General features: G+C 36.3%; 1 protein-coding gene across 1 annotated transcript in view; it reads right to left on the bottom strand.

Moving 5' to 3' along the window:
• Positions 1 to 2393: 2393 nt before the first annotated feature.
• LOC110032242 (urease accessory protein G) overlaps positions 2394 to 21731 on the bottom strand; it is a 30734-nt gene continuing 11396 nt past the window's right edge. Inside the window, 4 exon segments of the mRNA XM_020735808.1 lie at positions 2394 to 2660; positions 7063 to 7167; positions 7314 to 7435; positions 9138 to 9339. Of these exon segments, the coding sequence (XP_020591467.1) occupies positions 2577 to 2660; positions 7063 to 7167; positions 7314 to 7435; positions 9138 to 9339 (513 nt within the window). The 3' untranslated portion in view covers positions 2394 to 2576.

Genomic DNA, 21731 nt, shown 5'->3' with positions numbered 1-21731 from the left:
TACATAAGATATTATAATTTAAAAAAAAAAAAATCAAACCACAACTTTTTGGCAGCCCCCCACAGATAGACACAACGCTGCAGCTTTTTGGAAAACACAGACAAAACACAATTTTGTCAAATATAAAAAATTGCAATGCAACACCACATCGCAGCCTCGAACACTTTGATAGCCTTAAGCAAAGATATTTATATGCATGACTAGCTGCTTTTGAGCTGATTTGTCAAATCTACAATAAGGTTTGCTTTTCATACAAAATTTGAAGCATCGATCTAGCAGGAACATGATTTCTTTTATGTCAGACATTTGAGGTCTATTTGGATCAATTGATCGTTCTTCTGCAGTTTAAAATTACTTTTCAAATGTTCAAGAATAAAATGTCTCAAATTAAAATATTATATTTTAAATTAATGATAATATTATTATTATATTATTCAAACCTTACATTATCAAAATCAACTCCAACTGAGTCTGTTTGACATATTTTTTGTCTGTTTAGTGTTTCGAATCACTGCCAAAGTTTTATACTTTTCAAAAAATTTTATGGTTGGAAAGTATTTTTTTCTGATTTCAAACGAGCCGAACACGAGCCAAGACTGAGCTCGCTCAGGCTCGGCTCTTTTACTGGCCTACCTTACTCCTAAGAATCCACAACATTCGTAGAAATTTATTTGTCCGCCACAATTTTACAACCATCTTTTTAAAAAACGACAACAATACTAAACAAACCCTGAACCATCGAAATTTGAGTATCTATTTCTTCGATTTAATGTAGTAGAGAAGAAAAGAATTTTTTTGAAATTTGTATGAATATTATCAAAATTTTCGCTTAAAAAAATGTTGGTTATGAGCTTGCTTGATCCTAACTTATCTTATTGCAAACCATTAGGCTGAGATTTATAATCAACGCATAAATTATTTGATATTTTACTCATTTCCTTCACTTATATTGCATCCAAACTTGCCTCCTTAAACTTCAGACCTAAGCACCCTTTCAGAAATATAAAAACCATGTGGGCAGCAAGCTGAAAAGACAAAGCTATGATGACTATGATATATGTTTGGAAAATTTACATATCTACCATTCAATTCCTATTTATCATATAATCTAATACCTAAATTTCAATTTTTACATATATATCATTTTACCTATAAATGAAAAAGTGTACTTCACCTTTTAAAACTTAAAATTGTGTATGATAGATTTGGGTGGTATAAATGTTAAAAGCAAAGTTTAAATGTTTGATATAGAATTACATAGGAATTGGGTGGTAAATGCCACAATATGTTTTTGTTTGTTTTAATTTTCAATTTTAATTTTTTATTTCTCAGAAATTTGGTTCACCTTTTCATGAATGTAAGATGACTGTAAGCCCCAGTAGCTAAAAAGAAGCATGTGGGCTACATGATGGAGGATCTGCTGTCACACAAAAGTCAAATCTACAATTCTTCATTGCCACCACATCCATCACAAAGGCTCTATCTAAGCTATGATTGTGTCCGCAAGATGGAAACTGACCCACAGTTTCATCTAAAAAATATTAATCATAAGTCCTAACTGTAGAATAAGTTGAATGATTTAAATAAAAGAACAAGAAGAAAATATATTAGCTAAGAAGAAAGAAGAGCATAGAACAGATTTTACATGCAAGTCCTGCACTTTCAGTACTGAATTTTCACTTATTTGGTTGCAGATTGAAATTCTATTTTGGAAAATGATGATTTTGTGTTATATATTTGAGGGATTTGAAGGATATTTGTTTGATTTCTGACTACATCAGATGTTGGAACTGATAAAGTTTAGTGCTTTTCAAATTTGGTTTTCTAGCATCTACTAATCAAATGAAATCTTAGTGGCAAATGTAAATGCCTTAATTAATGCGCTCAGCCAATCCAGCAGAAGTTTGCTCTATATTCTTCAACAAAGGTTACTCTTTTTAATTATGAGAAAAAAATTTGACCAAGTTCGTTACTCTTTTTAATTCTGTAGTACTAACCAATATTTAATATTGAATTATATGTTGTTTGTTTTCCCCATGAATGTATGAGAGGATGTTCTTGACCAAATTACATAAATGCTAAAAGTCTTGTCTCAGAGTATGTTTAATTATTTTCATATCATACTAAACTGTGACCAAGCATTTGTTACGTTATGTGTGGATTGAAAAATCTAGAATTTAGATATCAGTTCAAAAGGACCAAAATCTAATTGCACAAGCAATAGGTCAAGTAACTCGGGTCAGTAGATGAGATAAGAGAATCAAACATACTGGCAAATCAATTTCCTAACATGGGATAAGTCTTAAGAAGTTTCCATCAACTTGAAATATTCTTCAACAATCTCGAAGAGATTCAAAATGAGAACATTTTTTGAGCTTTTGAAAAGTACAACATAGCATAAAAAAGGATCTATCCATGAACAACAGCTAACAGCCTAAAACTCTTTGAGGTTAAAGCAGTAAATAATGCAAGCACTTAAAAAGTGAAAGAATCTGCATCATTATTGTAAATCTACATGAATAAGCAGAAATGCAGAAAACATGATTATGGCTTACAGCCTTTTTTTCATATTCATATTAACGTCGCTTCGTCCCTGTTGATTGCTCCCATGCTCCTATGACATGGCTCACAATCTCCCCTACTCCAACTCCATGTTTCACCTGTACCAGAGACATCAGGGTTAAAAAAAGAAGTGATAAATTGCATGCTTAGCTGCAAATATTTGCAGTATGAAATAATCGAAAATCAACTAAAAAAGCAATTATATGAAAATGTTTTTTTTTCTCGGTTTAAAATGGAAAACCAGAAAAAAAAAAAAGCTTCCTCAGGATTAGCAGCAACATAACGGTAATTTTTATAATTAAAATATGACATCAATGAATACGTACATTTTTTTTTCTTTTCTTTGTGCAGGGTGGTGTCATTTATGCTTTTTCTGTGAGGGGGAATAGCCAAATATTCTTCTTCCCTTTAACATTATGCAAACCAATCTCAACCAATTTTAAAAGTTATAAGCTCTCTCTCTGGATTTAGATAGCAACCCTTAAAATTTCAAAAGAACCTAAGATCAAGGAAATGTGCGCCTTCTTGATAATTGCACAATCTGAGGTGAGCCCCTCAAGAGTATGAGTTGCGTTTAAAATTGCATAATATGAGTGTGCTTTGAGCCCAGCCTCAACAGTTTTTATAAAATCGCGATGAGACTTTCGCCTCATTGTCTCAGCGTAACGCATACCTCATCCTAGCTGAAGTGTGCCCTCTCCTCAAAAAACAACTCAATTTTTTTCTTTTTTAAAAGACATTTCAAAACTTTAGGCTAGGAGGAAGGAAAACCTTGAGCAAATGGAAGACAACTTACAGAGACAAACTTGCTCCAACAAAAACTCAGTCGACATTCACCTAAAATTTTGGGTGGTGAGGAGTCTAGTACTCATGAGTTATCGCCTTCCTCTTATGATGAGATACCCAATTTAGGAGTATGTAACTTATGAAAAGCTATACTCAGCCTATAGAGTGTTTATATCTAATTTTGAGAAAATGCAAATTCCTAAATTCATTCATGAAGCTCTTCAAAAATCTAAAATGGAGAAAAGCAATGGAAGAAGAGATTCAAAAACTAAAGCATAATAAGACATGGACTCTTAGTAAAATTCCTCATTGAATATAAATGAGTATTCAATATAAAATACAAAGTTGATGAGACTGCTGGGACAAAGTTAGATTTGTTGCTAAAGGTTTCACACATACATATGAATTGACTATCAGGAGGCCTTCACACTAGTTGCCAAAAAAATACTATTAAGTTCTTCTCTCAGTAGCAGTTAACAAGAAATGGGCACTACATCTACTTAACATAAAAAAAATGTCTTTTGAATGGGGATCTAGAGGAAGAAGTCTACATGGAAATACCAGTAGGAATAAAGAATGATCCCAACAAATATCTTGTGTGTAAACCCAGAAAGTCTCTCTATGGGCATAAACAATCACCAAAGACGTGGTTTGAATGGTTTGTTAAAATTGAAATCCAATGGATATTCTCAAAATCAAGCTGATCATACATTGTTCATAAAACAAATTCAGGGAGACAAGACGTCACACCCAACTGTTGACCTCATTTTTAGTGAGGTCTTGGTCTTCCATTCAGGGAGACAAGACGTCACACCCAACCTGGGACTTGAAATTAACCAAGGTGAAAAATTAAAAATTTTCTATATTTATTTTATATAACTAACATTTAACAAATGAAAGAGCCATAAAAATATTAATTAAAGCAATATAGTTAAATTTTAACTCATTTCTAGTAGTCCCCATCATATAGAAACATCTTCTCATCTATCTCTCATTTATCAATTAATTAAACCTACAAAGTTAGTTACAAAAACAATAAACTAAACAAAGCTACTGAATGTTTGTACTCCTAAATTATAGTAATTCAATGAAAAAAGAGACAATATACGACAATGGTAGACTAGTCGGTCAGACTAAATTCTCAAGAGCAATTACCTTAACTTGCATAATTAAACAAGAGCAATTATCTTAACTTGCATAATTAAAACCAGCTTGATGATGAACTAGTCAAACTAAATCACCGCAAAAGCACATTATACATTTCATTTCATAATTCATTAAACAGCATAAAAAAAAATAAGAATATTTGACGGTTTGTACTATCTAATATAATCATTCAATGTGATTTTAAACTTTCATTATATCTTATTTTATCATTTAAATATCAATAACTTTTAATTTGTATACATCTGGCACATGAGCTCTAAAAATTATACAATTTAAGGTACTTTAATATCAACATCATTTTCAATTTACGTGCACGAGTGCCTTAATGTTCTTTCGCTAATACCATAAAAGAGTAACTCCATCATAATCAAACATGCATATACAACCATCAAAATAATAAATCTTATTCTTATTTTCTTTAATATAATTAAATAACTTGAATTATGCATTTAAATAATAATCAAATATCAAGTGACATACATTCAATATGATCAACTATACTTAAAAAGCCAGTAAAATATATCTAAGCAAGTCATAAAGCGAATCAGACTTAGAAGAAACAAAGTATTACTATAATTTAAGAGTATATGTACTCACCCTACTTTCAAATTATTGAGTAAGAAAAACAATGATGCCACACGTGAGGCTCCTTCTTGATGTTGTGTTTCCTCCTCGCACGCGATACAACATATAATAGGCTTCAAATGATGGTGCTGGGTATGAGACTCCTTGACGAGGCCGCCAATTAGGTTAAGAAACGACCACTCCTTTCTCTTTATTTTAACAATAACCCTAATAATAACAATGCTAGAAAAAAAGACCAGTCACCTATGAGCATTGGAATTCTCCAGGCCCAACAGTTCTCATCGACTCCATCAATCCTCGCATTCTATGATGATGCACAACCCCATGCGGCACATACCGATCGAGAAACTCCTCATCCACCACCCTCCCACCACCGCTGCCCTCGCTTCCATCTAACGGACATACTGATCTTGTTGGGATCCATCTGAACGCGTCCCCCTTCGCAAATGGAACTCCTGAGCATCACGCTATAGAAGCACGGGAACCACCCGCCTCGGCCACCAACACCGTGTGCATCGATCCTGCGAGAAGTCGCTGTCGAAATGGGTCTCGCAGGAGCGGAGAGGAGGCTTGGAACAAGGATTCCAGGGGAGGAGACGAAAGGCAAGGGAGGAAAGAAATTCAAACGCGAGAGATAGGCGAGGGAGGACTCGGAGAGAAGTAGGCCTCGCGAGATTGATCAAGTTAGGGCTTGAGATCAGCGAGGTAGGAGTCGGAGAGAATAAGGGCACCGGAGGAAATTTCACCCGAACGCGAAATGAAGACGCAGGGTCAATCCCGCGTCCGGACCTATTAAGGATTCCCAAACGTTGTTTCGGGATAAGCCGCCCGAACGTGGGCCGTTTTCAAAACGCCGCCCGCACCAATAAGTTGCCCCAAACATACCCTAAATCAAATTCCTATGCCTTCCCCTCCTACCCAAAACCCTCACAAAGCCACGACTTGAACTTGCTAGAAAGGCATCGATGGGATCACAATGCAAGAAAGAGAAGACCATTCCAACCTGAAACAGACGAGAAAAAAGCAAGAAGTTGAAACAGGCATAAGGCTGTGAATTCAGCTCGAATATAATTAATTGCTCGAAAATTGATTCAAATTTTAGCTTGGATCAAAATCGGATCAAAATAAACGGGTGGAGTTATGAGTCAAATATTTTTATCAATTTTTTTTTAGCCCATTTCGAGCTATACACTGACCGACTCGAATTGCCTCAAGATCAACGCAAATAGTTTTATTTATAAAAATTACACATAATGCTAAATAAAATCAAAGATAACAAGCTACAAGCGGATTTCGGGCTGGAATGGATCCAAATAACTCGGTTTGAGTCATCTTGTTTTGATTTTGAGCAAGATTGAGCCGATTTCGAGCTAGGACGGATCCAAATAACTCAAATTGAAGCCAGCTCATTTTGATTTCGAGCTGAGCTAGCTCGAAATCCAACATAACAAGCCACGAGCCGATTTTCATCCGAACTCAATCCATTCAAGCTGATTTCGAGCCGGCCCCAACTCGGCTTGAAATCAGCTCTTTAACAACCCTACCTAGGCTTACAGATAAAAAAGCCCTGAAGCCCTGAAACCCCCCTCTCTTTTCATGCATTACTTTAGCTAAATCTCATAAACCTGTCAAATACCCGGATTTAAGGCAAACAAGGTTAAAATGAGATTTAAAATTACAGGGAATTTATTTTTCCAATTTGACTGTTCGATAAAATCTAACATAAATCTTCCTTAAAAGCCCGTTAAATTCCATTACCAAATAGCCCCTTAATGTCTTCAAAGAGACTTGACTATGAATAAAATGAGCATCAGACGTGACATGGAACAATTAATCAACTGATGTTCTAGGCATAACAATACTAACATTAGTCAATAAAGATAAGAACTTGCGCCTCCACAAAATAAACTACTCCAATGTGATGGGAATTCAAATAAAAATAGTTTGCACTCAATAACAAACCTGAGCAAACACAAAAGGTCCTCCATCCCGCATTCGAAGTGCATCTCGTTCCATAACAGCCAAGTCAGCACCAACTGCTGTTGCAAGATCCGTCTTGTTTATAACCTCAAGATCATAAAATTAGTCCGGTTCAGTCTTGAAGCAGAAAAAAAGGAAAAAAAAAAACTTTAGAAGATGAGGCCAACAACAGGGCACTAGAAAAGTAAAGACAATATTGAATGAAGAATATGATGAAATTTGCTGAAACATACCAAAAGATCCGCTTGGGTTATTCCTGGGCCTCCTTTTCTAGGTATTTTATCACCACCAGAAACATCAATTATATATATAATATAATCTGCTAACTCTCTACTGAAATTAGCAGCCAAGTTATCTGCACAAGAATGGTATTCACATAAACATAAGGCACAGCTTAGTTAGGGGAACTATTTTCATGTTGTTTTCTAGAAATTTTTGTGGCGAGCTACTTTTTTCAATCTGACTCGTTAAAATACAGTGGCCGTAAGAAAGCTGATATCTTATTTTTTGAATAAATAAATATATATATATATATATATATAATTCCCACCGTAACTTTTTAAGAAGTTATTTTCTCCATCAAAATTATATAATAACATTTTAAAAAACTGCAGCCACCCCAAACAGATCCTAAGTTAAAGAAGAATGCATCTCGATGATGAAAAATTTTGAAACACCTATGCCAGCGTGAGGGAAAAAGCAAAATCACTATTGTGTCTAAAATGAAATAGGAGAAGCAGCACAAATACCTTCCCCCACATCGCAAACAAAATATGTTCATAAAACTCCACAAATTCTGCCCTAGAAATTTTTCTATGGAGGAGTAAACAATTGGATTTGATCAACTCATGCTGAAATATAAGTTCATGGAACCGGAAGAATACACAGTAGTGAGGTATCTTGAGAGACTGAGATCTATTAGTAATGATTTGAAGCTACAATCGTATCGATCCTTACTCAATGTACAGGCTTGAATTTCGAAGGTGGAGAAACAACCACCACTCCATGCGCTATTCCAGCCTTAGTTGTGTCAAAAAGAGATATTTGTTTATTATATTATAGCAGACTTTAGAAATGGTAAATGTGTTTCAAAGTTGCCTAGAATGAAAGAAAAAAATTTGTAGTAGAGTTGCCTCAAGCACAGCAAGGCAATCACCTTGTAGTATGTCAAGTCCAAAAGCTTCATGGGAATAAGACGAAGCTCCTCATACCCAGAGAGAATGACATGGGATGTGATCCTATAACAGATGTGGGAGATCCACGAGCCAGCTCCCTCGATCCCGAAATTATGGAGCTCCCGTGATCACAAGATTGGCAACAGCCCGATATCCCTATTTCAGCATATGTTTCTTTATTTTCTTCATTTATTGCCTAATTTCCTGATTTCTTATTTTCTAATTAAGTTTTTTTCCTATTAGTAGACTTTTATATACGTTGTATAGTGACTACTTGGATTTCAATTTTGCTGACTGTATGAACTTTAAGAGATTTCCTTTGATTTTTTGCTTTTTGAGTGTTATACCATCTTCATTTTGCAAGTAGTGTGTTTGTAGCTTGCCCTGGAATAGGTGGTGGGTTCCTATTGCTGTTCGCATTCGGATAGCCATCAAAATAGCTGCCATCTGCTGTTTGCAGCAGGAAAAGACAGCTGTTTTCAGCTTCCCGTTTCCAGCCATCCATACCCCTACAACTTTCCCAACTCCCTTTTGTATTCATTCACACTTTCTTGGAGCCATATAATGGTATCCCTGGCGCTTCTAAAGACTGGGTCTTTTTCTTGTATTCACGCCCAAAGCTCTTATTTAGAAGAAATAAACGAGTACACAAAAATGTAAGGATATCATTTTTCTCATTCTTTAAGGACAATTTACAAGCAGAACAATATGGTAAATCACTTTAATCGTCATCCAAATTCATGGAAAATAAATGTGACTTGTGATGTTGATTTTCACTTTGTTTAGACGGATGCTAGTGCTTCTGCAGGCTCGGTCTATTTTTTTGAATTCATGACCAGAACTATAGTTTGTCAGAAGAAATAAATGAGTGGCGGTGCGCACCTCCCCCTGATTCACAGAGTAGTAGGTCTGCCTTAAACAAGTTGGACAGCTCTTCAAGTGGTCCAAGATTAATGCTTATATCCTCACGTATAGCAGCATGAGGACAGCCTCCTGTCTCTACAGCACGAATCCTCTCCTCAGGAAGAGCTCCATTTTTCACCAAGAACTCCCCATCCTCTTTCGTGAATATATCATTTGTCACCTGGGAAAAAATGAAAGATTCATCAGCAATGAAATACAGTTTCCACTTGCGACTAATAAATTTCCATGCGTCAGCAATGCATATTGATACAAATTTAATAAATAAATCATGTGCCAGCCCACACCCACCCACACACACACACACACACACACACACACACACACACACACACACACACACACACACACACACACACACACACACACACACACACACACACACACACACTATATATATATATATATATATATATATAGAGAGAGAGAGAGAGAGAGAGAGAGGGGCAAGCAATGTGTCTTCGTTTTCACTCTGCTAGGGTTTCCGCTCATGGCAAAACTTAGCTCGAAACAGACGTCTGTTTTTTTCGCTCGTTTTGATCCTTTCTGTCTTTGTCTTCGTCAACGGCTTTGGCTGCCGGAGGAGCTCGTGTCATCTACGTCGTCTGCTTCGAGCCTGCCCCTCTATCGTGTTTCTGCGGGGCTTTGCGTTGCAATTCCGTTTTCAAGCTGCTCATCCGCTTCGTCAAGGCCGATAGACTGCTCCGCCACAGTTTTCTGTTATACCTGCTCAACTGCTTGCGTCGTTCGTAGGCATCAGTCGACAAACTGCGTCATTTGTTGTAGTGCTTGTGTGAAGCAAGCTAATGGTCTTAGGGTTTTCCTAAGCTGCCGCCGTCACCGGTGATAACCCCGCCAAACCCTCCTATGCTACAGTGGTTCACAAATGCAACTCTCTTTTCCATATCGCAGAAAGTCTGATATTCCCGCAGATGTACCATGATTCTGTTGTAGGACATGAAAATTGCAATCTCATAAAAAAAGTAGAGGAAAAAGCGGGCAAACCAGCAATTTTCTTCTCCGACGCTGAAATTTCAACTCGTGCAGAAAAATACAAATTTACACTAGTTGAAAAGTTCCAATTAGGTTGCCCTAAGATGAAGATTATCATAAAGGTTTTTGAAGATTTCAAACTGGTTGGGGATTGACAGGTGGGTCATTTCGACGGAAGATATATTATGATACAGCTGAGCATAGAAGAAGATTACAAAAGGATTTTCTCAAAGAAATTCATCACAAACCTATGAAATTGCTCAAATGAACCCTTAATTTTGATCCCAATAAAGAACCCCCAATTGCGTCTATCTGGTTCTCATTACCTGAACTCAAGCTTCAATTCTTTGACATACTTATCTTATATGCAATTGGGACTATTCTTGAAAAACCTTTACAGACAGTCTTACCTATAGTTCATTTATTAAGACCCTTTATTACAAGAATTTTAATTGAAAGAGATATTACACTACCAGATGTAGAAGAAGTCTAGTTTGGCTCTGCTCTGCTCATAATGGTTAGGTTATTGACAAAAAATCATTATGAAACAAAAACCTTACTACTGCAAGCACAGCAAGATGTTTGGACACTCGTAAGAGAAATGTTACAGATTGCACCCACAGTTGAGAACCAATAGTCAAAAGCAAAAACATGTTATTAGTGCACTCCACATGCCTGAACGCGCTCACAACAAACCTACTGACAGCTAACCTGAGGAGGGAATCACCAGAAGACTGGAGTTGGTGTCTGCCTCTGGGATCCCTTCTCCTGACCATATTACAACGGATAATGTTCGAACTGAAAATCAGGATAGCCCTGCAGCTATAGGTAAGACTGTCTGTAAAGGTTTTTCAAGAATAGTCACGAAGCATCAGGTGTAGAGGTGATAATTCACACTTCACATACATTGGAACCTATCGTTGTGGCAACGACTGCATTTCCTTTTAGTATGGTTCTAATATCTAATCAGACCGAGTATCACATGATCCTGTCTTCAGATAAAGAATTGCAAGTTCACACTTCTCAACTGAAGAAGAAGGCTAGGGGTACACTCCAACTTGAAAACTTAATGGATGATACTTTGGTTATTTCTGACAATGGCACGACTCTTCAAAGTTTGTTATCTGTCTTCGCTCTTAAAACTAGAGGAAGAGGCGAGACTAAACTGACTAGTACCTAGCTACTTTTTTTCTGCATGGTTTTAATTTGTTTTACTTTTTTATTAAGTCTATCTGTATCTTTTTGTTAGGGTATTACTGTAATTAGTATCATATGGGTATGATGTCTCTATTGAGCCCTCGCATACAACTTTTATGTATCATTTCTTTTTCAATAAAATCAGCCATTGAATTTTTCAATATATATATATATATATATATCTCACGACTGACGGAAGAGATGATGTCACCTCGTGGGACCCACCAAAGAAGAGTTGATCATCCCCTAAAGAATCTACTTGACCTTATCCATACGAACAAATCTATAGCCCTCCAACCAAGATTAGTGAAACAGACCATTCAGTTCCAGAGCAGATGACACCGGTCCTTAGCAAATGGCTGCCCGACCATACCTGTGGGCTACCCCTGGGCCATATTCATTCATAAACTAAAATACCCTAGTCGTACGTACGTAAGCTGGGGTTGCAATATGCAATTATACAGACCCCAATTCCTATAAATAGGGAGTTAATTTCATGAATAAATGCTATGCAAATTTACCGTTCGTTATTGTACTATTGCCCTCCTAGCTCTCTCTCTCTTCCTTTAAATCTCTATCCTTTAGGTGTGTCTCCCGAAGAGTTTTGGATTCTCAACAATATATGTATCTTTGTGTGTGTGTTTGTGTGTGTGTGATGCAATGTCTATTATATTATGCCATATAATCTACTGCAAACAAACGATTACACAAATTATAAAAAAATACTAGGTGAAAGTGGTATGTAATGAAAATAAGACTTATAGTAAGAGATCGATGATCATAATAAATCACCATATGATTATAAAGTTCATGCACTGAAAATGGTAGGCAATGAAAATAAGAATTATAATAAGAGATCGATGATCATAATAAATCACCATAGGAATTATAACTATTATGCATGCATTTACAGTCGATATCTGCATTAGGTTTAAAAAAATTCAATCACTCTCAGCAACCAATAAAACAAATATAAAAGAAGATGAAGAAAAATAGGATGGGTAAAAACTTAAATCAGTGGACTTGCACATGAATAAGGGCATGGCCTCCCAAAATAATTCGAGTCATTAACACTGCTAGCCTTATCACAACTATTTAGAGTTGGCACTGTTAATCCTCATGTTTTATTTTTTCCTGTTAAGTGTTGCCAGAGGCATTAAACAAATTCTTTGCAAATTATTTTGAACAACTTACATACATATAACCTTGGGTTGAACCTCTTGTCTTCTTAATCCACAAACAATAACTTTATTTACTAGTCTGAAGGCATAATTTCTATTTCGTCATACATGTTTAAATCATTTTAGTTTATTTCCAATCATCTTATCATCAATTAATATGACCCAAATAATTTCTCTAATATAATCATTCATAAATATATAATTCCCAATTTTACCATGCATCCATCTAAACATTCTTTAAACATTCATAAATTTAGTAATATTTATAATAAATTAAAGATTAAAGAGAGTAAAATATACATGTATAAACTAGTCAAACAAAAAAAAAAGAGATGTACATACCTAATTCAAGTGTACTAAGGATGAAAATTAAAAAATAATTTTCTTATATGAGAATATCAAACATAGATAAGTGAGATATTTTGATAAAATTTTTAGTGAAGTTATAAAATTACGATTGACGTTAGTGATCTTAATATCATAAATAATAACAAAAATTTTTATTTCTACTATTGCATTAGTAAAACAGAAGTTGATGATGTTTTAAAGAAAAAGAAGTCCAGAAAAGCAGTAGGACCTGATGATATTCTAATAGAAGTGTGAAAATGCTTTAAGAATTCAGAAATTTGTTGGTTATCTAAACATTTTAATATTATTTTAAAAGCTAAAGAATGTCTCATGAGTGAAATATCGATTTTGATTTTTAGGAATAAAGGTGATGCACAAGATTGTTGAGAGATTGCATATTATATAGAAATATAGTTAATGTGTCATACATTAAAGTTACTAAAGATTAATTGGATATAGGTTACAACGTGTTACAAAAATTTCTCAGAATTAATTTAGATTCATGTCAAACAAGTCTACTAAGGAGCTTATTTTATTGAGAGGTTTGATGAAAATAAGTATATAGAGAGAAAGGTGAATTTATATATGATTTTTGTTGGTTTAAAAAGAAACTTAGGATAAGGTTCCAAGAGGAGTACTTTGGAGGGTTTTAGAAAAAAAAAAGGTGTTGATATTTCTTATATTTAAGTCATTAAAGATGTGTATACTAAAATTATTACTCGAGTTCGAACACAAGGAGTATTAGCCCATATCTTTTTGCTTTAGGGTTTGAGGCAACTGCAGCTTTCTGAAGAAGCAGTTGTGAAACTGCTGCAGAAGAAAGTGTTTTTCAAATAATTGTGATAACTATTACAAAAATAAATTATTTTTAAAAAGTCAGACCGCATCTTTCTGAAAGCCACCATATCTCAACAGCTCAGATTGAAAAACAAAGTTTTCTACCACAAAAATTTCTAAAAAGCAGCAAGAAAGCAGTTCCCCAAACAGAACTGTGGTGGCAGTCCGAAAAGCAAAGCAGACAGAAAGCTATCCCAAACATAATCTTAGTTATGGATGTTCTTATTGGACATTTATAAAAGGATGTACATTAGTGTATCTTTTTCGCTAATGATATCCTTCTTATGGATAAGAATAAGGAAAAATTTATTGAAAAAGTTTAATTATGGAGGTCAATTTTAGACTCTAAAGGTTTTAGTTTTAGAAGATTTAAAACTGAATACATAAAATATAATTTTAGTGGCAGTAGATCTAGTGGCGGGATTGTAACAATAGGTGATCAAACCATTAAAAGGAATGAATGTTTTAGATATCTCGAGTCTTTTGTTCAAAGTGATGGTGATATAGATGAGAATATTATTAGTGAAATTCAAGTTGGATGGTTGAAGTGGAAGAATGCATTGGGTCTATTGTGAGAATGCATTTGAAGTGGAAGAATGCATTGGGTCTATTGTGTCATATAAAAATAACACTTGGATTTAAAGAAATTTTTATAAGATGATGGTGAGAGATGCAATTTGTATGGTGCAGAAAGTTAGCCTGTAAAAGAGAAACATTAAATTAAGTGTTGTTGAGATGGGAAGCTCATGTGGATGAGTAGTTTTGCACTTAGAGACAAAATGCGTAATGAATATATCACTGAAGGGGTTGGTGTACCTAAAACATGATGGATTTGCCAATAAGTCCTTCAAACGGGCTTCACAGCATAACCCAACCCATCTCTAAAGCAGGTAAATTTTCTTCTTTCTTATTCGTATCATCTTAACCCTTTCTTCTATCTTCACTGATATCACGCTAAAGACTCTTAGGGAAGTTCACAAATCAATTTCGTCAAAGGTGATCGGAAACGAAAAAATGCATAATTCGTGGCAAATCTCAAAATGAAAACGTGAGGAGTAAAAAAAAACTATGACATCGTTAAAGTGAGTTTTGCATTTACTGATTTTGTCCCCGGAGTCTGAACATAGTGTGCCGCTTGCTTGTTGCATATCGCAATTTTATTACTATGCAGAATCGCACAGCTTCTGGGAGGAGAAGAAATTGGGAGAGGCCTCTCATGCGAACGAAACCGATAGAGGTGGGAGAGGAATCGATGGTTCTGGAGAGGTTTCCCACCATTTGACGCATCCCAGAGCTAAATATCGTGAGTTCGTTGGAAACAGTACGAATGCGGGAGAACAAGAAATAATTAGGTTTAATTAAATTAATTAAACTGATAACTCCCAATTTTTATATCTCACAATCTATTCATAATTTATATATAGTATTGTTGATTGATTTGACGCTTAAAATTTTATAAAATTGATTCGGTTGAAATCTGAGGGATGTGAAATTTTGAATACATTTTAAGTCGCTAAAATTTTTTACTTGATTTCACAAAACTAATTATTACAGCAAAGAAACGAGCATGTGTTTCTAACAAAAATTGCCAACTTTAAGCTTTGTGTCAACTATCCTTTTATACAAAAATTTGACTAAGGGGAATGTTATTGTTGATACTACTTACCACAAGTGGAGATGTGTTTCATAAGATACATATAAATCTTAACATGAACGCCTACCCTTCCACTTGGTAAGACAACCAAATGGATCGCCATTGGTAGTAGTCACAAATTTCTCATTGAGAATAACTTTTAGATGTGGATCAAGTTTCTGTGGATAGTTACATAGTTGTTTAGCAGGCAAGCATGAGCTTGGGGTTGTGAATACTGAAGAGGTAGAAGAAAGAGGAAAAAACAAATTGAAGATGAATGGCACAAAGTCAATTAGTTCAAAAATTGGACCGAACTAGAGTCTTTACTGTTTTAAACTCATGAAAATTCATTTCAAATAGCTTGAAAGATTAAAATGATCCCCATAATTTCCACCGAGTTGAACCTTCTTGTACAAACAATCAATACAGCACCTTCTTTGAATTTAAAGCATCTTCTATGACCAAATGATCATCGAAAGAGTTAACAATATGCTTATAATGAATATTTTCATGAATAGCACGCACATGTTAAGCAAGATTGTGAAATCTCAAGGGGGTTAGATGCAACTAGGGGTGTAAACTAGCCGATCTAGAGCAAGCATGAGACATGTTCACGTTCGGTTCTTTTTATTTTTATTTTTGTTTTTTTTGCTTATATTCGGCTCGTGTTCAAAATAGCTTGAAAATCGAATATTCTTGTTCAGCTCGATTAAAATTTTCCTGTTTGAATTATGTTTGTGTTTTGCTTGAAATAATAATTTATTAAAATTTATTAATTAAATTATAATATTTATTTTTATAAATAAACTATCACAAATCCACAGTTGTGTGAACCCAAATCACGCTCATGCATGAAAATTACTACTGTGAAAGAGAGATTCATAATTTAAAGAGGGCCAGTAACGTGGCAACGCAACCATACAGAAGGCGGATGCAGGAAATTGCAAAACACCAAAAAACATGTGGAAAATCTGAAATGAAATTTTGTCAGGAATTTAAATACATACTCCCCATTTTAATATATTTAATAATGTTCTGACTGCTGCAAGCAAGTTCCCGAAAAAAAAAATTGTGAATACGCAGGCAACGTAGTGGAGCTTTTTCATGCATACAAACAAATCCTATGTATTTTTATATTTGGAAAACAGATTTTTAGGAGAATTTACTTGCATACCACCCAAATCTTATGTGTTTACACACCTAACACGAAAAATTAGCATTTTTAGGAGTTCGTACATAGATAACAGCCAAAACCTATGTAATTACATATTTAACACATAAAATTATGATTTTTATAATTTTATCATCCAAATAATTTTTTAAAAATAATAAAATTTAACATTGTTTGAATACAATAAATAAATATCATTATTTAATTCTTTAATTAATCCAAACCAAAACGAGCCCAACACAAACAAACCGACTTTTGTTCGTGTTCGGCACATTCATAAACCAAATTGAAAAAAATGACAATACACGCAACAACACAAAACACGCAAGTAGGGTGAATCGAAGTTGGTAGTTTACAAGACCCGGCCCGGGGCTTGGAATTAACCAAGAAAAGAGCTGACGGTCAAATAGTGAAAATAAATTCCCTACTATTATATTTCTATCACAAGAAGTTTAAAATTGAAATAATACGTGAAAGAGCCACAAAAGAAGATAATTAAAATTAAAAAGTAAGAATTTGTACATTTTCATTTGTTGTTCTCATTTTTCTATACACAATTGATCCTCTTCTTTTCATCTTATTCACATGATTAAAACCAAAAAAATAAAATTTAAGCAATATAATGAGTTACTAAAGATAATCTAAGAGCAACCACCTTCTAAACTGCAGTAATCAAAGGAAAAAAATATAATATGCATACTGGTCTTCATATCTAAGAAATCATTCAATATGTTAAACTTTTATATTTTTATAATAAATTTTATATAAGCTAATGCATGTATCAATGAACTTTTTCTAAATGAATGTACACAAAACTTTTGTATGTATTTATCTTAATTTTACTTTTATTTTATACCATTTACAAATATTTATGTCTATGTGAGGATTATCATCAACAAAACCTTACACACCCTTGGCCGATATTATCCCGTCGGCACAGTGGTTAGCAATCAATACATCGTGATTGTATAAGGTAGAAAGGCCCTTACCTGTCATTATCTCGTCGGCACAGTGATTAGCAATGTAAACAACATAATATTCTAGGGAGGTGAGCATTGGTCTACTCGCCCTAGGTCGATATTATCCCGTTGGCACAGCAATTAGTGATCTAACCATCACAAGTATCTGGAGTGGTAGAATTACTCTACGTGCGAGAGTACATTGGCGCCCTCTAGCTGTACCATTAGAAGGTAAAATCCTCCTCTAAACATGGACATACAAGATTTCATATATAAGTTATTTCATTTTTTATAACATATATTATTCTGAGATATCTTTATACATCTACTAACATGCATATTTAATCTGTTTGACGCAGGGCTATACAGTTCACGGTTGTTGATCGGGCGTGTCTTTGCGCCCGTCCAACCTCCCATGCTAGATAAAATCAGTCCAAGGTTTTAAGAGCCCCGATTAAGCTCCGCTCGTTCGCTCTCCATCCCAAGTCTCGCGCCACACTAGCCTCCTCCCTATGCCCTAATGTTTTGCAGAACCTCCTAGTCGTTGCTCGCCTCTTCAAATCCCTTCCATTTCTTCTCCTCCTTCCTTCCTAGGTTGCCTCCCTTCTTCCATATTTATACGTATTCTTTCTCAGGTTTAAGCAGTGGATTTTCTTTGTGATTTCAGGTTTCGGGTCTGCCTCCAAGACATTCCTCTTCCGAGGGTTGTATCAAACGGCGGATGGTGCTATGGTTATAACCCGCCTGAGGTAGTGACTACCTCCCCCATCCTACCTTCCTATCGGCATCCTTTCAGCACCGCTCTACCCTTTTGCTTGTCAGCCTCCCCGCTCTGAGTCTCGTCGTTCTCCCGCCACAACCATTGTCTTGATACTCCTCCCCGTGTACGCCAACTGGTCGTCAGCCTTCCAAGGTCCCTCCACCGACCTCCACCTCTCCACCCTCCAAACTCCTTATCGACTTCTCTGGCACACCGCTCCACCTCCCCGGATTTCTCCTCCGCATGTCCACCAATGTCTGCACCCTTCTAGCAGCCATCGAGTCCACCTAGGCCCCCCTTCAGCGGGTCTTCAGCCTCCACCCCTCGCTGTCTCACCAGATTCGTCGCCTTACAAGGTTGTTTTCTGTTTCATGCTTAGTTAAATTATGCTTTGCTAATTCTTTTACCACATATATTTCGATCGTTGTTTATGTTTTATGGCATTTACCATTTATGTGTTATTGTTGTGACAAATCATAATTGTACTATTTCCTAAATTCTATAATAAAATTGTTGTGTCTGAGTCGTAATTTGGGTTGACTCCAGTATTATTTGATATCAAAGCTAGTCCTACCCTAAAGTTCCCTTGCATTCGCCCCCACCTAAGCCACCCAAATTTTTTTTTCTCTTCTTTTCCTCTTTCCTTTTTTTCCTTATCTTCTTGTCTTCTTCTTCCATCTCTCATCTCTTTCACGAAACGCTTTCAATCATAACGCCTCATCGATATGCGTCGGACCCGACCCAGGAAGAATATAATGATAGATTCATCGCATACAACAACGATTGGCCAAGATGGACGACTTCAATGGACGTTACTCTCGACCGTGATATCGAGAGTTAAAGAGGAGACCGCGACGACGACTTAAATTCGCTTCACCGTGATGAAGTCAACGATGATGAATTAACTACCACAGAAGACCATGCGAGGAGCCCACGTTCGACGCCCGTCAAGATTTCGGCATCAAAACAGACCTACCAGAATTCGACGGAAGCATGGATCCCGACGACCTCATTGACTTGTTGCAAGCGATCGAACTTATAATCGATTAAAAGGAGGTGCTTGAGGACAAACTGGTTGAGTTTGTCGCTATCAAACTAAGGAAAAGTGTGTCGTTATGATAGGACAACTTGCAATGGCAGCGACAACGCGACAAGGATGAAAGATCACTAAGTGGGCCAAAATGAATGAGGCAATGCAAAAGAAATATCTTCTGCCCCACCGTCGTCATGACATGTTCCTCCGGCTCCACAACCTACAATAGTGTGACCTATCGGTCGAGGAATTCACAACACAATTCGATCATCTACAGATGAAGTGCGACCTAGTTGAACAAGAGGAGCACACAATAGCCCACTATCTTGAGGGTTTAAAACCAGTCATTAGTAACATCGTACAACTCCAGCCATATTGGACGCTAAATGATATTCAGACTCTCGCATTAAAAGTAGAACGACAATAGAAGCAAGCCAAGTCTCAAAATTCCTTCTGACAACAATCGACATTCAAATCACCCATCTCAACCATATCTACCCCCAAGACCAGGTTGAAAGCTGGCAAGTCACAACCAGGAAGTATGAAAATCACCCTGAGCAAAGGGGAAGTTCTTCTGGGACACTTCCTGCACAAAAATGTTTTCGGTCTCATAGGTACGACCAAATCACCGCCAATTGCCCCACCACTCACGTTGTCTCTTTTACTAAAGAAGATGTCATCAAAGAAGTAGAGAAAATGAAGAAAGCTCAATTGAGGATGGTTTGGAAGAAGCACTTCCCCTCCCCAAAGACGAAGGAGACTATAAGTCATACAGAGGGTCCTCCAATCTGAACCCGAAAGAGACCCTTCATGGCTGCAACATAGTATCTTTCATACTACATACACAGTCAAAGCAATAGTTAAATCATCATCGATGGTGATAGTTACGAAAACGTCTTATCCACACTAATGGTCAAGAAAATAGGTTTAGCCACACAAAAACATTTGCGATCCCACCGCTCACCTGGCTCAACAAAGGAAACGAGATTCATATCGATCAACAATGTTGGGTCGATTCTCCATTAGCAATCAACTACAAAAATAAGTTCGGTGCGATAGTTCCAATGGATACATATCACATTCTGCTGGGACAATCATGGCAATTTGACTGAAAAGCACAACACGGCGACTTTAAAAACACCTACACATTCAAGAAGGATGGAAAACACATAATGTTATTGCCTGTAAAAAATGTGTGGGCCGCGATCGACACCGAAGACGCATTAATCTCACGGGTCATCTTTTTACAATCAACCCGTGATGCATCGATAACACTAGATATGTTCCTCCTAAAATATATCGGCACGGATAGTGAGATACCCACACAACTTCAACAACTCCTACACAATTTCCAAGATGTCACGACCGACGATCTTCCAAAGTACTTACCTCCACTGCGGGACATCCAATATGTCATCAACCTCATACCAGGGTCGATTCTACCAAAGAGACCCGCCTACTAATTACAACCCTTAGAGTACGAGGAACTCTAACATTAGGTGCAAGATGAAGATTAGTACGCGAAAGCACCAATCCATGTATTGTATGCACTCTCATCGTACCCAAAACAGATGGCTCCTAGCAGATGTGTATTGACAGTCGTGCTTAGAGTACGAGGAACTCTAACATTAGGTGCAAGATGTTGTTAAGAGAAGATTAGTACGCGAAAGCACCAGTCCATGTATTGTATGCACTCTCATCGTACCCAAAATAGATGGCTCCTAGCAGATGTGTATTGACAGTCGTGCCATCAACAAAATTCCAATCAAATATTGCTTTCCCATTCCACGGCTCTCAAAAATTGACCTACAGAGTGATATCATCAGATCAAAATGCGGTTAGGAGACAAGTGGAAGACCACCTTGAAAACACAAGATAACCTTTATAAATGAACAGTCGTACCTTTCGGCCTTCCAACGCACCCAGCACATTCATGTGCCTAATTAATCAAGTTTTTTTAGCCCATATTTGGAAATTTGTGGTCTACTTCGATGTTATCATGATTCATAACAAATCCGAAGACGACTGCCTCGAGCACCTACGGGCAGCACTCGAGAACTTATGGTCTGAACAATTGTACGACCACACCAAGAATGTCACTTCCTTAAAAACCAAGTATGTTTTTTGGGTTATATTTTGTCTAGCACGAGGATACAAATGGACCCCACAAAAATCGAGACAATCATAAGTTGGACCGCATTGCACAATTTTTACCGAGCATCGACAATTTTTTGGGCTAGCCACCTACCAAAGATTTGTTCACAACTTCAACACTATTACCGCCCCTTCACAAAGTTTTTGAACGAAAAGAGTTCGCATGGACGGTCACAGCCTAGACCAGCTTCGACATATTGTAGGAAAAGGTCACCCAAGCCTCAGATCTGACTTTACCTGATTTCAACCAACTGTTCGAAGTTGAGTGTGATGTTTCCAGTGAGGCATT

This window comes from Phalaenopsis equestris, unplaced genomic scaffold (genome assembly GCF_001263595.1).
Source record: "Phalaenopsis equestris unplaced genomic scaffold, ASM126359v1 Scaffold000893, whole genome shotgun sequence".
NCBI classification, from domain to species: domain Eukaryota; kingdom Viridiplantae; phylum Streptophyta; class Magnoliopsida; order Asparagales; family Orchidaceae; genus Phalaenopsis; species Phalaenopsis equestris.
This window is presented reverse-complemented; position numbering and strand designations above follow the sequence as displayed.